Raw genomic sequence first — 18834 nt, 5'->3', positions numbered from 1 at the left:
TTGGGCGGTATCAAATTGCCTCCATCTGACGAGCACTGATTGGACAAAAGCTGTGCGATTTTCCCGTCACATGTGCTCAACTGTTCATTATAAAGGTCAACGAACCCAGCACATTATAAGTTGGAAGGATTTTGTTTAAGATAAGCCCAACGAGGAATTCTTTTTAAGGCTGCGCTAATCCTCTTAAATCCCTTGTTTTCTTTTTTACAGAGGGAAGTAAGACGAAAAAAGACCCAAGCTTCTGTACCATCACATATCACATACCACTCACGATGAATTTGAAGTAAGCTCTTCGCTTGACCGAATTTTAGAACCAGGAGGGTAACGCTAAGATATTCTGACGTTTCGGTCAGTGAATAACGCCAGATATGTGGAGTATTTCTTTTCTTTGAGGACATGTTATCAATTTGTATTTTCACAATTTTGTGGCCTTGTTAACTAGACGGCCAAGCCAAACACAGCTTTAAAGTGTAAAAGAAAAGACAGTTCTTATCTCAGAATGTGCGTGTTGTGATTGTCTGGCAATTGTCAGAACTTTGTTTGTATTTCAGATTATATTTGCTTTTAAGAACTAAAAAAGTTAGGCTTCTTTCAGGTCTTGTCTTTAAATAACAAGAGCGTAGCAATAAAAGGGATTTAGACGAAATTTTATCCTGGAGGAAGAGAATTATGGGTGACACGAAAACAAACAAAATTAAAATACATTGGGCAAATATGTGCATAGGAAGAAAAACAGTTCTTCGCAACAATGCATTCCTCAAGTCTTTGGAGTAAAATTGAATTGCTCTCAATTGCCAAATCAAATTTACTAGTGAGGGTAATGGGGGATCAATTTGAAGATTGCTCTTTTTCCAATACTGCACATACTAATGCAATTACAGGTAGGAATTAACCCTTGGTTAGCAGATTTAAAAAGGCTCCTTAACGAAAAAAATTGTGAACTAAGACCAAACGAATTTTGTTCTATGATCGAAAGAGTTTTAGAAGTTGATCAAGGACTTCTCAGTTATCGCAAAGTTGTAGACACACCTTTTGCCAGAGTACATTTAAATAACCCGTGTTCCATTAAACAAGCGTATCATATCACAGTTATCGTTTCTCAACAGTTGGCAAACAAGTATATTATCTAACTTTTTATCTCGCAGTCTAAGGTCACCTTTAGCTTCAATCGATAAGGTTAATTGCTAAATTCCATTTTCATGGTTCCGCCGAGGTTGTACACAATCGGCTCTGGTCGCATCACATAGAGCGAACAAACTTGAGCATGGGTTATCATTATTTATTTGAAAGATCCAGACTTCTCAAATTGTGCCAATGGTATACAATTCTTCTGTTAAAGAAAGTTAAAATCTTGCTTGTTTCGTTGTTTCTGAGGTACTTTCTATCGAAATTTTTCCCCGCGTAAAAATTATACCATTTGACATCCAGATGCAAAATATAACGATGGTTTTCTTACGCGTCTAGCCTGAAGAAATTAGTGGATTCTTAGGGTACATTTCAGCAAGAGTAGATTTTCCTTTCTATATATGAGTCTTAAAATAGGTGAACTGGCGTCAGATAGCGGTCGATAGCCGGAAAAGCTAACGAGAGATCGTTTCGAGCCGCCCAAAATTTGATGGACAATAACACCGTTTTGAGTCTTCGATTGTCACATACACTTCGCTTCCGTGTTGATCCCTTTATTTCACTCCAGTTGCGTAAGACAGTAACTTAAGAAGTGACCCAGTCGCTTGTTTCTTGTCCGGTCAGAACCCTCTCGTGATAGTCAGATGAAAGGCTTGCCATAAGCTGATCACGCATTCCCGGACAGGAATGCGTGACCACACTTGCGGAACTGCTAAGAATCGTGACAGGTCGAAAGAACTTTTGCAATTTGGGTGTGACTCTTGTAAGAAGCTTCGTAAGTGTCTTTAAAGAGTGACGAGTTGTGATTAAAGAAATAAGGAGTGGGCACGTAAAACCACATTTCCGTTTAGTGGTGGGCGTAAAGGTAATCCGCTCACGACTCGATGACCACAGGTATGTTTATGATTTTACTTATTATCCTATTAAAAAGAACGGGAGTACCGGATGCCTGGAGGAGGGTAACACTTACAGAAAATTGCGGCTTGTGGTTTCAGTCTGAAAATATTTTTATTGTGGTCGTCTGAGAAAGTCGAGTGATTTCCGCAGAGAAGCTCAATCGATAATTTAATTTTATTTTCGAGTAGTGCAAGTTTCTGAAATTTTTCTAAAATTTTATCGGTAGTTTCTACTTCCGTTCTAAAATCCCACGAGTTCCTGACGCATGTTTCCCATCTTCCATTAGTTCGAGGCGCGAAGGTCTCACAGTCCGGAAGCGAAATTACTTGCAATAGTGCTGTGTAAAGGTATGTTCACAAAATTGTCGCTTTTGAAACACAAATCACACTTTGCAACAAAATTACGCGATGGGACAATATTCCGTTAACGTGGCGGCAGAACTCAAGTTGTATTTTCATTTTTCCGAGTGACAACCATGCGGCGCTTTATTTCCTTTCGACCTTCCCCTAGTCGTTTGCTGTAATATTAACTGCCAGGCCTGATTGGCGCCTGTAAACTAGAGTAGGTTGTGGCTGGAGAGGTAGCTCTGGAGGGTTGTCCGATATGTTACGATTTTCTGTTGCCCTGAATAACCTATGTTAACCGTTTGACGTTGCAATCTATTCACTAAAACATTTGTGAGGAAATTAAACGAACACAAAAAAAGGTTTACAGAAAGTACATTAAACATTCGAAGTTTATTTTTTTCCCCAAAATTGTCGTAGACAAAGCATTCCCAAAAGCTGAAGTTATAAATCAAACGTAAGAACTTTTTCACCTCAGTGAACCGTTTAAAGTTCAAATTAAATTTACAAGCAAAGGCGCGAACAAGCTTTTACCAAAAGGTACAAATAATCTACTTCTTACGGTTTTCAACATATTCAGAAACAATCCGATTAATGTTTTAAATCAATTAAGACAATACCAGAACAGTCTGCTTTTAAATACTTAACATACAATCAGGAACCATACTGCGAAAAAACTTCTTATAGACAAAACAATATCTGAAAATTCATAAAAGATAAAAAAAGCAGAAATATAACTGTCATGAAATGGTTATAACAGTTCCATCGTTGTACATATTATTAACATAGTAACAAGTATAGTATAATTCACAACCCACCGCCGATAAAATGGCACGCCTGACTCTATTATTTTTTGTTTCACAGTGCAGTCAGTTCAGATGTAAATCACAAAGTTCAGATCCAAAAAACCTGATAGTCTTCTTCGATTTGTTAAGACAGCACTACATTTGAAATTATATCTATTTTTTAAAACAAAAAAATTACACAAAGAAAGAATAGTCCTACACATTATCAAAACATACAAATTGATTTCCTTCACTGGTTGTCTTTGAGCTAAATAATGTTCTTTGAACGTCAAATAAATTAACGACTTCCATGAAGTTGGTCAATGACAGGCCCTTTGGTAAATACAACTGATAACTACACCTGCTGGGCAGTATGAGAATCTGTTCAAGTCAGACAATTATGTTGCCACGCAAGACTTTCTTCTATACATTTTTTCTACAAAAAATAAATTTCAAATTTTGTTAACACACTTGAACTTCGAAAAGTGAAATTTGATTTTTAGGCTTTGACTCTTTCAATTTTAACTGTAAACTTGTATTAATCAACTGAAAATATCTACATCCTACCAAACCAAACCAAGAAATTCTACACCATGTATAAATAACAGTCTATAGAAAACAAATTCTTGTTGGAAGTTCTTATTGATATCACTCCTTAAGAGCAAACAGTTGCAAATACCAGTTTCCAAAGAGAACTTCAATTAGCAGTTACTTTAACTCCAAAGAGTGATTGACATACAATTTCTCCTCACACTTGCATAACATTCTCCGACTGAGTGTGTCAAGAGAATATACAATTATATCAAATTAAGAGTGTTTCATTGATATGAGAGCAAATTCTCTCAACAAATTTCAAAGAATTGTATAGAAGTCAGAAGGGAGAAATACAAATTAATCAAATCTTGGAGTTAAAGTTCAACCCTGCTAAAATAAGCACCCTTGCACTCTTATTCACCTTAAAATCACTTACAGTGAATACCACACTACAGGATATTCACATTTGTGAGTTGTTTCCTCATTAAATAACCAGTGTTAATTACTTCGCTACCAATGCAACACAGTCAACAGATATACAAACATTGGAAACATTCAATGTCCTTGTTGATTCACGTTCCTAATAATAAGCAGCATTCCTGAAGTGAGGTTTTTAAGCTTTCTTCTTTCTTGCTTTGCAGATTATCTCCATATTTCACAAACTTACTGTAAATTGCAAACATGCTTTGGTTGGTAAGAATTTTCCACCATCAGTTTTTTCACAAAAACTTTCTAACAAATTACTTTTTTAGCTACCCAATTAAATGCCTGTCTTTTCAGCATGCAATTTCAATTGTTCAGAATGCAAGACAGGTCTCTTCTTTTAAGCTCATGGTGGCACATAAGCTGGAGGTAGTCTGTAGCCAGCATAGGCTACCTTACGACTTCCACTGGATGCACTGCCTCCACTGCTGCTGTAACTGTAGCTGTACGAGGTTTGCCTAAAACTGCTTCCACCACCACCAGAGGCCATACTAAAACTGACAGCCCCACCTCCTGCACCCCCTCCTGCACCACCACCACTTGCTCCACCAGCACCAGCAGCTCCTCCTGCACCACCACCAGACATACTGCTACCTCCCACAGCAGCTCCACCACCACCACCTGCACTGCCACTTCCTCCAGCACCAAAAGTTGCACTGCTACCACCACCTCCTGTGCCTTTAAGACCACCTCCTCCTCCAGCAGCCCCACTAACAGCACTGAAACCACCTCCTCCTCCAGCAGCCCCACTAACTGCACTGAAACCACCTCCTCCTCCACCACCTCCTCCTCCACCTCCACCACCACCTCCTCCACCTCCACCACCACCACCTCCTCCTCCTCCTCCACCACCACCACTAGCCACAAATCCTGAATTTCCACTGCCACCACCACTTGACATTTGTCTACTAGACAGAAATGTTGGTGCTTGGTAAGGTACTGACTTCATTTCCTCCATCAGGAGTGGGGTTCTGTCACCACTTAGGACAGGGCTGCGGGGATACATAGGGGGTACCGGTGGTTTTTCGTTTGGCAAGACAATCGGCTGCTTCAATAGTTGTTCCTTGATCTCATACTCTTCCTGAAGAACAACTGGCTTTCGCTTGTAAATAAAAGTTGTTTTCTCTGCGCCTGTGAGTTTCTGCTTTCTGCAACATCCCATGAAAATCAACACACAGCACCCAATCAGAAGGAGAACAATAGCAAGCACAATGGCAGGTATGATTGCATAAGTCCACCATATTCCTCCAGGACGGTCACCAATTGTTTCATCAAACTCTGGTCCAATACGACTACAAGGTGGAAGCTTCTCAAAAGATCCAGATATGATTCTGTATTCTGGACCTAATGCAGTTACAAACTGTGGAGTTAGATCTGAGCCAAACCAAAATCCATCAATAAGTTCTGTCAACAAAGAATTGGAGCAGTCTTCAAAAGGAATGAAATCGAAATAGAAGGAAAAGAGAACTCCAGGGGTGTAGTCAGCCACTCGTACACTGGTGAAGTTCACTTGAAAGTAATCTGCTATCTTTTCCAACAAGACAACCCTTATTCCAACATTATCCATGAAGGTAATATTGTCATAGTCTATCAAAATATTAAACTTGTGGTTGTACAGTACTGTGTCTTCAAGCACTCTTACTTCAAATGCATCATAAGCCTTACTTCCTTTCTTGTCAGCTGCCACCACCAAAAACTCGTGTAACCCAATAGTTTTGATATTAGAAGGTAAACCATAGATTTCCTGCCGAGAAGAATTGAGGAGGATCCAAGATGTGCGAAGAAGGGCATTACCATCAATTGCCAGCATTTCCAGCCTCAAATTTGGTGTAAGCAAATCTTCCTTGTCAAAAAAAGTGTCATTTGGAATAAAAAATCGTAGACCCTGTCCCTGGTATACATTGAGACGGTCAATGTGGTTGTATAATTCAGGCACAGTATTATTAACTCCTATTGGTAGCACTGGGCTGCAGATATCCAAAAGTTTGAATGACCCAGACACAACTCGGAAGTCAGGGCTAAGTTCATTAATGAAGTCTGTAGCTAACTGTCCATTTTCCATAAACTTGGCTCTCCACTCTCGCAATTCTGGATTGTCACACTTTAAGTTGGTCTGGACAAATTGGAAAGTGGTTTCAACAGCTGGCCATAAGCCATAACTGCGAACACGGACGTTTTTGAAGTCCACCCTGAAGTAGTTAGCAAGCAACTCCACCAAACGAACTCTAGCACTGACATCATCCCCAGCTGATCCATCTTCAATTTTGAGTGTAAACATGTGGTAATATGTCCTTCTGTCATCCAACACATTCACTTCAATTTCATCCCGACCTTCCAAACCTTCCGAGTCTCTTGCTATCAGTTCAAACTTATGTGTTCCAATTGTGTTCTTGTCAATTGGCAGCAGTGTTATTTGTTGTTTTGGCAAGTTATCAAGTAGGATCCATGAAGATGTGCGCTCTTCATCTTTTTCTATTTTTAATTCCAACTTCAGATTCGGAGTGTATTTATCTTCTTCATCGTAAAAGGTCTCTCCTGGGATGAGAAACTTCAAGGCTTGTCCTTCAAACACTGACAGGCTGTTGATGGGGTTTATTACTTCTGGTGGTGAGTTGCAAGAGCACAAATTCTTACAAGTGTAAAATCCTGAAGTTACTTGGAACGGAAGTAGGGCATCCTTAAATTCAGTTTTCAGCTTTGTACCTTCCCAAAACCGATCTTTCACCTTTTGAAAGACTTCACCATCACATTTGTTCAGAATGGTATCAAATCCAAATGTGAAAAGACTCTCAGATTCTTGGCTGAAGATCCTTATATTTTGATAGTTCCATCCATAATACCCGGCAATTTTTTCCAGCAACTGAATCAACATCACAACATCATCCTTAAATTCTGAATACTTCTCAATACGAATAGAGAATGTGTAGTTGAAGTTATCTGTATTCTCTTTCACCGTTATTCTCAAGTCAGTATCTCCCTCCATTCCATCCCTATCTGTTGCAATTAGTTTAAATCTATGTCTCTTCACTGTGCTGATGCTTATGGGTAAACAGTAAATGTCTTGTTTTTTGGTGTCAAGGTAAATCCAATTGGATGATGGATCATCCGCTGTTCTTAAGCTCAGGTTTAGGTTGGGTGTATAGAAGTCCTGCTCATCATAGAACGTATTATATGGTATGTGGAAGTAAAGTGCTTGCCCTTGATACATTTCTTTTTTGATACGTGTACCCTTTGGTCCTGCCCCTGTAACTGCAGGACTGAGATTTTTGCAGGGTCCTCTGACAAAGTAGTAGCCAGTGTCTACACGGTAACTGTCTTTGCCAAGGGCTTTTACAAATTCTGGGTTTATCTCCTTACTTTTCCAGAATCCATTGATAATTCTTTGTAAAAGAGCATTTCCACAGTCGTCATATGGAATAGAATCAAATCTAAAATGAAAAGATGGGCCCTTTTGGTATTTGACAATGCGTACCTGTCCGAGGTTCAGGTTGTAGTATTTCGCTATTGCTTCTAACAGCAAAACCCTGATTTCAACATTTTTAGACATGTTTTCATAAGAGTGAAACTCTCCTTTGAGAACAATACTAAACTCGTGATTGTAATGGTTGGTATCCTCTGAAACTAACAGCTTCACACTAGTAAATGCTTCCAGTCCACCACTGTCAGTGGCCACCAAACGAAACTCCTGTAATCCAAGCAAGCTTAAATCAATAGGTTGACCATAAATTTCTTGTTGAGAAGCATCTAAATTTATCCAGGATGATGATGAAAGGGGTTTGTTGTCTTTGGTTCTTAATTCAAGGGTTAAACTGGGTGTGTAATGGTCTTCCTTGTCATAGAATGTGTTCCATGGAATCTTGTAGCGCATTCCTTGTCCCAAGTCTATATTCAGCTGCCCGAGTGCTTGGTTCACTACAGGTGAAGTGTTAGACCCAGGGGGTGGGGTTGCTTTACAAGGCCCAACACCTCCATGACAGTTGTACTTGATATCAAATTCTGGCAGAAGATGTTTCTGAAATTCAGGATTCAGTTTGCTTTTACCAAAGCCATCCACAAGACGCTTCAATTCCAAACTATTACAATCTGCAGTTGTCAACTTAAAATGGAAGGTGAGAAAAAGATAGCCTGCCTTGTATATATAGGATGACACATATAGCATTGATTTGTTATCACCATAATAGCCTGCTAATTTCTTCATCAACAGCAGACGAATATTCACATTATTCGCGAATTCCTCATAGTTGTAGTCCAGGACAATTGTAAACTGATAATTGTAAAAGAAGGCTCGATCTGATACTTCCACAGTAATGTTAAATGAAGCAATATTTCCAGCTTTGTCTGCAGCCCTGATAACAAAGTGGTATGATCCTTTTAAGTCAATACCAAAGGGCATGCCATAAATTTCTTGTGTGCTTGAATCAAAGAATATCCACGATGAAGGTGGCAGTTCACTTAGAAGTGATCCATTAAAATACCTCATATCCAGCCGCAAATCTCTAGTGAACACAGCTTCCCAGTCATCATAAAATGTGTCCTCTGGGATCATGTAGCGAACTTCCATCCCTAAGAAAAAAGTTATAGGGGGGATTGTTCTAAGAAGTCTAGGTGCTCCTGTGTCAACATTGATTGTTGGTGTTGGAGCTATCGTAGTGCGTGTAACTGAAATGGTTGGTGGAGCTGCCATGCTTGTTGGAGTTGGCATCGTGTCGGTCCAAGTTGGAGTTGGCATAAGATTGGCAGCTTGTCTGCGTACCCTTTTCTGCTGAATTTTAGGCCGTCCAGTGGTAATATGCCACCCACTGACTGGTGCCTTTAAGGCTTGTTTAAATGACCCATGCTCAGAACTGGACTTTAAGAGTGAGGTCACATACATTCCTTGGGGGAAAAAAACATTAATTAACATCAATTTGATCAGCCAAGAACATATCTAGTTCTGAGCCCTAGTGAAAAACTCACAAGATCTTTAAGGATCTTTGAGGATTGTCAAAGACCTGTCAAAGATCCTCAAAGACAAGGATCTTAAAAGGATCCTACAAGGATCTTTCAAGGATCTACCAAGCCTGGCGACAGGTTAAGGCTTAGAATGTTAAACCTGTGTGCCCCAAGAACTAAATATCAATTATTCACATTCTGCCATGCATTTCTCATAATTTCAACCCTGAGGATTAAGTCTTAGATAAAAAAATATATATCACTGACATTCCTTGCTCTTCTCAACAAGTTTTGAGTGTTAATTAAAAATGTTTTGATATTACGGTGAGAAATTCCTTTTTCAGTCTTTACTGGGAATGAAAGGATGAATGATTCTCCTGACTGCATACGCGGCACACACCTGACAAGTCAATTCCGCAGCCAATTTTCCAAGAAACCACCACACCCGGCTGTTTGGAATCTGCCACATTTCCTGGCCCTGCTGTGATGGTCATAACATCTTTCAACCCAAATGCTGTGCTGTGTCCTTTTCCGACTGCCATATGCAACTCCAGTGTGCCTACGTCAGCAAAGTCAGACAACTTTCTCATAAGATTTATTCTGTCCTCTCCATGGAGCTTATCGATATGCAGATCAAACTGGACAGTAGCAACAGCCACAGAGAGTCCATTGGGGCATTTGGGTTCTACAAAGGATGGAATCTTTGTCTCATTTGACATGATGGACCTGTTCTCCAACACTGTATGCAAATCTTGAACAGTGATTGAGAATTCTGTTTTCCTGTCCCCATGTTTTGTCTGGATTTGAACTTGAACTGTTCCTTTGTCACGCCATAATGGTACACCAAGAAGTTTGTAACTGGCTTCATCAAACCACAGCCATTTGGGTAAGACTGTTTTACCTTTTTCTACAGCCTACAGGAAAACAACAACAATTAACCAAATGAAAAGTTTTGTGGCAGACCATGCTGCATTTTGCAATTGGCTGCCATCTTGCAATGAGCCATGATGGCTGAAAAGAGTTTAGATGAAATTAGTGCTACTTACTGTAAGAAAGAGTTTGACTTAAAGAAATAAGTACATTTAATTTAAACACATTTCACACAAAAGGTCTTAGTGATTTTAAGATGATAGTTCAAACTGTGAACCAAGGATAAGGGAAGAGAAAACTTGTTTTTTTTTTTTTAATTCTGTTCAACAAAACATGACAGTTACTGTAGGTGTGAATTTCACTGAAATCATGCAGTGAATTTTTGTGACAAATTACATCCTCTCATATTTGCATGAATTTTATCTTCAACAGCTATGATAATTACTTACTAGTAATCCTGTATAGCGAAATAAAATTAGTCTTTCATAACGTAAAGGGTTTTTCATCTTTGAAAAGTAAGAATAAAATTAAAGCAGTCCCAGTGTTTCCACTTTTGAAAGTAGTTGAGGGAAGATTTTAAGATTAAGTCTAGCAATGTGTTTTATAAACTCTCAATGGAAACATTCAGACCTTACATTTTACTTAAACTCGAAGAGCAGGTCTACTCTGTTTAATACTTTTATATGCAGGGGTTTCATTAAGGGCCAGGCACCGGGCAAATTGACCGGTTGTGAGGATGGTTTTGCCCACCTGATTTGACGGTCTGGAGGAAAGTTTATCTTATAAAGAAGTTCAGTTCAAAGAGTTTTGCCCGCCTGTGAAAACCAGTTGCCCTCCTGCAGAAAACATCAATGAAGCCCCTATATATGTTCTTGGATTAAGTGATATCCAATTCAATGTTGATCTGTTTTAAAATACCTTATATTGCTGTTGGCTGCCATCCCAGGGGGGCAAATTATACTCAAAACATCTTCCAACAACAGCAAAGGCATTTGGTAGTCTTCTGTATTGCCCTTCCAGCAGTTCCTTACCACATATAAGTGTTATGAACAGGCAAAAAATGTATACTCTGAAGTTCATTTTTCCCTTGAAAAAATCTTGCATCACTTGTTGTCTAGGTCATATAAACAATCTTGTGGTTTGAAATTTATCCACACATTGATGTGTCTGTAAAAAAAAAAATCACAATACTTCACTTTTAAGAAATCAACACTCTTTGATAATTAAGTTCGCTTTAGGATAAAAGACTTGATCCTTCCACAAGGATTTTAAATACAGTACGTAGGTATCAATGCATCCAATACTTGATTCATATCGAAATAGACCTTGAGTATTATGAACAAGGATGTGATGTTGCATTAGTTCTAAAGGTTTTAAATGAGCGTATACATGTCATAACCTCAAACACTTCTGCAGTTCAAGCTACCCTTGCTTTGATTAATGGGACCATACATAATGATATATTCTTTGGGTGGACAGGCTATGTTATGTTAATCGTGTAACTCTCTTTTTCCCGTGGGAAAAAGAGAGTTACACGATTAACATAACAGACTCCTTGAGACATATTCAGCCAATTTAAGATTGCATTTTAACCCTATTGTCATACCAGCCCAAAACTACAATACCTCCTTTGTTTAAGCAGTGATCATAGACTTAAACAAGTTCTTCCATGAATAGGAATGGTAACCTAATTAACATTTGTTTTTGTTTTTTTTTTTAAATAAAAAATATTTCTACCACATCCATAGCAAAGAGACAAAGATCATGCAGCTGGAACTTGGAAAGCTTTTCATTTTGCTTGATGTCATATTCTTTCCACAAACCCCCGAGTATCATAAATTACCTTGGAAATTTGGTTCATTTATTATAAAGTAAAGGATTTCATTGAGGGTTTAGAAGACCAAAAAATCAAGACACATCACCTATCTGCAAGAAACTCAAAATTTATAATTTGAGAAGAATTTGTAAGTTGACAACAGCAAGGATAAATTGTATTCCACGTACATGAACACCACAGAAATAAGAGGGATGCTTCTCCTGGTTTTTGAAAAGTACTCTCATGAATCAGAAAGAACAACTGTGACCGCTCACTACTGTGAAGATACTCTAAGATCACTCTGATTGTCAGAAATTTGAAAAACAAAATATCCATTGCACAATGGTTTACCTCCTAAGAGAGTGAAAACCCCACAAATTGTCATTCAAGTAAGTCATTTTAAACAGCATCTTAGAATTGATGACCAAATTCATGCTTTGCTATGGAGAGAAACCTTAATTTGTAGTTCCAAAGTTATGAAATTACATGCAGAGTCTACAAAAATCATTAATTTTTCATTACCAGAAAAATGTTGTTACTTCGCAGGAAAATTTTAAATTTTTTGAATAAGTATAATTTGACTGCAACTTAAAGTTCATTTAAGGGATCGAGTACAAAGTACTGAGGCAATAGGCCCATATAATGATATCTCATGACAAAGAGAAACTGTGGGTTTAAATAATCCCAAACCAAATCCTCTGTCCACAAAAAACTTAAGCTGTGAAATTGATTTTCTTAATCAAGTTTAAAAGAGCTCTTTAATTATTTATTCTTACAATTAAAACAGCAAGTTCAAACTTTAATTTCAATGTGCAAGTCAATTTCAAATTACAACTTCAACACAATATAAACTTCATTAGGGCATTGAAAGAGTTTGATTTGAAATGAATGACAACATCTACGTTCAATTTGACTGTAGTTCGCCTTGTTTTCTAGTTAGTTACGTGTGCCTAAAATATCTAATTATGAAGAATATCTGATCAAATGCCGAAAGGAAGTTAAGCCGCTTTCAATCTGTCGAAGACTGTTCAAAATTTTGATGTCTTCCCAAACAAAATCCGAGTGACATTTCATCGTGATATTTTTTCTCAAAGCACTACACTTTCAAGCGGTACTGTGCTCGGGATAATTCTTTCGTTCCAAAATGTTCTCGATGCCATACTCATTAGTAGCTAATTAACGCCATTTTGTAATCTCATTTCATATCAGTCAACAATCTCCAAATGCCTTTAACACGGCAATGACCTCCTCAAGTCACTTTCCCCTGGTTTGATTTCAGATATTCTACGCTATACTCACGATGTATTTAAAATTCACAATCACCGGGTTCGAAGATCGAAATACAAAATGTGACCTTCTGGAATAATCTGATACTATCATGAAAGCTTCACGCCAATCCACAAACTAAAACAAATTGCGTGACTTTTCTTTCCGCTCAAAAAACGTCAGACCCGCCTGAGCTGAAGAGCGAGCGAGTTCTAAGAGAGCCATAAACAACCTTCAAAATAGATCTTATCAGTTAACAAGACGAAACAATGGCCAAATACGATGTGTTGGCGAGTCTGTTTCAACCAAATCGTTCTTTCTAGCATTTCGGCCACAATTTTCAACGGATTTCTGGATCGATACTGTGATTTAACAATTCTTTACTTACAATACAATCAGCAACCTGTTGTCAACGGAAACTCACGCCCATGGTTGAGGTCAATGCTTGTCGAAGGATAACATGACAAGCAAAACACGGCGTTTTGTAAAGTTCAAGAATCACCTTCAGTCATCTCCTCAAAACCGCGATAAAACTTTTTGATCCTCCAAATTTGAGAATTCCGGGAGGAAAAAAAGTCTGTTATCTATACAAGACCTTTTGCGATATTGACTATTAGGACGCAATTTGAAGCGCAAATGTAAACACTCCCAATATAGACCGGTGGAATAATAATTTTAATTTGTAAAAGTTCATTTATATTCTAAAAACCTTTCTTGCATAAATTTGATGAGAAAGGAAAACAAAGCGAACGCGTAAATGAGGTATTTGAGAAGAGAATTTTGACCAGTTCTTGACATCAAAATTCGAGCGCGTTCCTATTAAGCAAAAACAAAAACTAATATCACTAAGGAAAAGAACCCTAGCTAACCGTGAAATTATTCAACTTATCATTTATTTTTCAAGTATCTCAAACGTCACTGACGAGTAACTTCAAGCACTCAAAGGCAAGGTGAGCTTTCACACAATCTTCTAGAAATGACTTTTATAAAGCATTCCGACCAAAGACCATTCACTTGCTTCAAAAAGTTACCTCTGGTATCAATGGTCAAGCTCACATGAGTAATAATTTTCAGCTTATCTGCTGCAGAAACAACAGAGTTCTAGACAAACAACTTCCTGCTGAATTTTCAAAACGTGTTATAAATTGGAGTTAGCGCATGAAGATTTTGCAAAGCGAACCAAATTTGCGTACATTTGTGCTCCATGACTTTGCTTTCTGTTCTCTCAGATTAAATCTGGGAGTCGCAATCAAGGCGTCTTGAAAACTCTTGGCCACTGGCTCTTCTAAAAGATTTACCGAACAAATAAAAGCGGTAGAAGGCTATTCCAATCAGAGTCAAGCACTCGTTATCGTTATGCAGCCATCGAACAAATAAAACAGAACTTTGACTCCTTGATCTTGGCAAAATCTCACCTTATTTCCACCCCACAGTCTTCGATGAAAAGTCAATTAGGATGATTTCCAACACTTTGACAAGTTCTGTTCTTTAAGACCTCCCGACAAGAAACTCAAGATTGTGTAATGTCTGACTTTCGTACAGAAACCGCCTCGAGAGCACCAAAGGTGTGTTTGTTGTGGGCGACGCGTTTCCGTTCTTCTCTAAACAGCTGGCGTTGATTGACACATTCTTTACATCGTGATACACCGCCGACCAATCAGCGCACGGAATTTCGAATAACAAAACTCTGCGGTGGATTGCTCTACTGATCACATTGACCGAAACTGTATTTGGTTTGCATTAAGGTTACTAAAATAGCTGGCAGCACATTGACCTGTAAACGAAACTTTTCAAAAACGACGCCGTTTTAGCGCGTTCACCCTCGGGGCTGTTCCTTTACACTGCCCAGACGGTCAGCTAAATCAGTTCGTTTTTTCACCGAAAGAGTGGGGAAAACTTTGCGGTGAACCACCACACCTCAAGGAAATATTACGAAGATAATGGATCTGTTTGCAAACTTAGCTAATACCTTTTATTAGAAATGGTGGGCGAGAAAAATTGTTCTCTATGTCATCGATCGGCATATGTGTGGTTGTTCACAGGACATGTCCCAGAGAATGTTGTTTGTTCGTTTTGTACTTTAGACAAATGGAAAATTTTCATGATCACTCCCATTTATTATTAAATTCCAAACTACACGAAAAACGCTCTATTTCTGACGTTGGATGGCAATCCTATTGTGTAAACATTCAATATCAGAAAATTTAAAAGAAATTGTGTCTTGCAAAGAAGTCATAAATTACCAAAAAATGTGTCAGTTTTACCGCTACAGGAAGAATAGTGCTGACGCATAAATAGTTTCTAGCTTGATTAAAATAAAATGTTTTAATTTTTGTTTCAAAGACAATTGGGTGATACCCATGTTTATCGCATTAAAAGCCTTTGCGATCTATATTGGTGTCACATCACAGCAAATTTTTGCTGACGGGTCCTCTCTGGTTATTTCTCATCAGTTGAAATAAATGCAAATCAGAGGTTTAGCTGTCAGATAAAGATTTTCCTATCCAACAAAAACGTGGTAAGTTCTAGTCTGGAAACCTATGAACTTGTTAATTTGTGAGCGTTACATGTAATTGGTTTTGTATTTCCAACCAAGCGATTCTTAAATTGTACGGATTATCTGAGGGAGTATGACTCCGAACCAATACGACATTTTCCTCACGCGAAGATTTACCAGAAAAGTGATAATAGTTTGGCCACGTTATCCGACCTTTCATTACGATCTTGCAAAAATAACGAATAAAGGCAACGATGAATATCAACAGTGTTACTGATTTAGTCTACATTTAATTCAGTGAAGCATTCCTCATTTCCTCCGTTTTTGTTTTCAAGTCTTTCTAGTAGAAGACACGCCTGACAAAATCTTAGACCAAAGAGCAATATTGGTGTTGTTTGAGGCAACCTCAGAATTTTTCGCTGATATTAGAGAGCGCAGAGACAGAAAATACGTATTAGATACAAAATGTTTGGAAGAATTCATCTAGTTTCTTGCTTCGTGAGAATATCTTCTTTGCAGAGAGCGTTCTACTGAACTGAACCAAGGTTATTTAGCCTTCGATAAAGAGATAAAAGAATCCCTTAGAATGATGCAGTGACACTTCTGTTTATGTCAGGCATTTTAAAGTCAAAATCATAGCTCTTTAATCTTTAATTTCTTTAAAAGTGGTTCAAAAGTTGTTTCGTTTAAAGTTAGTTGATTACGGTATTTCATCGAAGTTTCGCTTTCGTTAATTGATTTTAGAAGAAAATCAATTAGCTAGAATGACCAGTTGACCAATATCTTTAAGACAGTGGCGTGGGTATGTGGGTCTTATTTCCCGAGGAAGTTGTGTTTACAAAACTTAATTTAAAAGGGCGTGTGAGGTCTCACAGAGTTTTCCATCTTAAGGGGTTCCAATGAATCTAAGTATTCATGAGTGGTGTACCTGCATTCTACTGATTCATCATAAGACTGAGGTGCTACAAATATCTCTCCGGGGCCAGTCGAATACCGATGAAACTAGTTGCTTGTGATAAATTCATGTAACTGATTATCTAAACCATCAACACTGAGGCTAAGATAACGGGCACGATTCCAACTGCAAGACAATCGATATTGATCATCCAAACATCCACTTACTTTTTCAATTCGCCGAGTTCTCCCTTCAGGCGTATTTCGAGGCTAACCGCTTTATGAAAGAAACCATTGAGCACTGTTCTTTTCGATTGACAACAATTCCTTTCTTCAAACAACCAAAGCAAGTCCTTATTTCATCCGCTTATGAAGCTCATGAGCCCTTATGACGTCAAGATGTCAATTCCGAGTCGTGTGGAAGCAAGATTGACCTCGTTGATAGGCAAAGGAAACGTATGCTCTGGAACATTTAATGTATGCATTATCACTTCTCTCGGTACCACTGGTTTTCCTTCTTGAAAACAATTTCTTGCAGTTGCTCCCTTGATTCTACGATACCTCTGTAGATAGTCATTTTTTTTTTTTTTGGCTTATTGGAAAGTGTACTTTACGTTAATCAGTTTTAATTTGATTGACCTCGTGGGTGATTTCGTTGTCTATTACATAAGCGAACAAACGTGTATGCGGCACGTGCTTTTTAGCCCAAATATGGCCTGCTTCCACGTGCTTATAATACAAGACGTTTTTTAGTGTCCTTTTGGAGTTTTTTTTTCTTTCTTTTTTTAAATAACTATGTTAGCGCATAAAGTGGCGTGTTTGGTGTAAGTAATCTAATCGGCGCAATTCGGTGTATCTCTAAGCAAAATGATTGGCGCATTTTTTTTTTTCGTGTATCTCAAAGCAATGTGATTGGCGAAATTTTTCTGGTGTATCACAAGCCAATCAGATCGTAGCATTTTTGTATGTCGCACCAATCAGAGCCAAATGACCTTTTACTGTTCCTGCGGTTGTTGTCTTCATCAGTACGTTAACAATAGAAGTGATTCACAGTATTAGGTTTGTGCTTTTAATAAATATTTTTTAAGTTCACTCGAAAGATAAGTATAAACTGTCACAAGCCTATCGTTTATGCGCGGCCCAGCACTGACTAACACCCGATGCCAAACCTCAACCTCGTTCCCAGGCTATGTACACCACCAGGCCTGGTCCACCACGTTGCTTTACGCCAATTAAAAGGTGCTACGTAACGCCTATTGTACATTTCCTGCACAAGAAAAACCAAACGGAAATATTGATTCTGGCCCTCTACGGCCAGAATGATAATTATGACTTTGTCTCTGACGAAGAGGGGCAGTAAGCATTATTATAGCTTACGAGTAGGTCGTTCTTTGGTCTCGTCAGGCAACGTTGGAGAGAAAGCGTTGCGCGATGAGTTCAAATTAAGGCTGTTGAGGGGACTGCAGGAAGCGTGGTACCAATGCCGTTTATTTTTACCAACAATTATTCAGACATCAGCATCAGTTACTTAGTGTCCCATTTCCACCCACAAATCCAAAAAAATAACTCCTGCATGCCTATGTTCCCGATCCGAATAAGCTGAGAGCCTGTTCCTGAAATGGCGAGTGGGAGGTAATCGTAAACACGGGTCAATTAACCGGAATTAAGGAAGCGTGGTATAGTGTCTTTCACAAAAGGAAAGGGCGGGTTTCCTTTATTGCAAATGTCAGCTTAGTAGTACAGGGTCATCTACCCACATCTAATAAGCAAAAGTTTCCACGCTTAGCTTTTCTTTTTTTTCAAGCGAAGATGAGATTAAATTTTGGCACGCACAGAAAGTTGCGGAAGTACCAGTTGCTCGACATACCTGCGTGGTCCGTGCGACGAAATAACTTCACGGGATTGGCAAAGTTTCAGTCACAGCAAATTATGCAAAAAATTTAGAAAGATTTAAGCTTAAATCTCTTTTAACGTTTAAAGCGACATATCAATGACTGCAACCATCGTGTTGTATACAAACCTCGCAAACTTTAAAACACGTTCTCTAGTGATACCTGCGAAAGTATTCAGTATAATTTCCGGTAAGATTTTCGCTGACAATCTGATCGATTTCCCTTACATTGTGTGCCGAGACTGAAACTTTTCGCCTCAAGCAAATCTCCGTCGCACGGTCCAAACAAACATAGCGAGCCACTGAGCTAGTGGTATATGTCTGTGTTAAAACACACGAAAGGACTCTAAAGCACACTTCACTCTGATTGGACAGAAAAACAAAGATTTTCTGGCACCAATCAGATGGCAGAACGACTGCGACCGTTTGGAACTAGTCTTGTAAGACAATGTCCCCAGGGGCTCTTCACGCCCTAACTTGAAATCGACCCACAGCCCCTG

General features: G+C 38.6%; 1 protein-coding gene and 1 long non-coding RNA gene across 7 annotated transcripts; one reads left to right on the top strand and one right to left on the bottom strand.

The window, feature by feature from the left end:
* Positions 1-103: 103 nt before the first annotated feature.
* Positions 104-4297, top strand: LOC148722774 (uncharacterized). The gene is made up of 2 exons (XR_015991451.1): positions 104-2019; positions 2309-4297. It is a non-coding gene; the product is annotated as an uncharacterized LOC148722774 (long non-coding RNA).
* LOC111326605 (uncharacterized) lies at positions 2741-16939 on the bottom strand. Of its 6 annotated transcripts, XM_088732415.1 has the most exons (5): positions 14468-14628; positions 10889-11137; positions 9501-10014; positions 5000-9043; positions 2741-4897 (listed from the first exon to the last, which is right to left on the bottom strand). In XM_088732415.1, the coding sequence occupies exons 2-5, from the start codon at positions 11072-11074 to the stop codon at positions 4515-4517; spliced, it is 5127 nt and encodes a 1708-aa protein (XP_088588541.1). In that variant the 5' UTR covers positions 11075-11137; positions 14468-14628; the 3' UTR covers positions 2741-4514. The 6 variants fall into 6 exon arrangements, with proteins under 6 accessions (XP_088588541.1, XP_022786379.2, XP_022786370.2 ...); XM_022930644.2 differs by lacking the exon at positions 14468-14628 and adding an exon at positions 16672-16939 and having other exon boundaries at positions 2741-9043; XM_022930635.2 differs by having other exon boundaries at positions 2741-9043.
* Positions 16940-18834: the final 1895 nt, after the last annotated feature.

This window comes from Stylophora pistillata, chromosome 9 (assembly GCF_964205215.1).
Source record: "Stylophora pistillata chromosome 9, jaStyPist1.2, whole genome shotgun sequence".
NCBI lineage: Eukaryota > Metazoa > Cnidaria > Anthozoa > Scleractinia > Pocilloporidae > Stylophora > Stylophora pistillata.
This window is presented reverse-complemented; position numbering and strand designations above follow the sequence as displayed.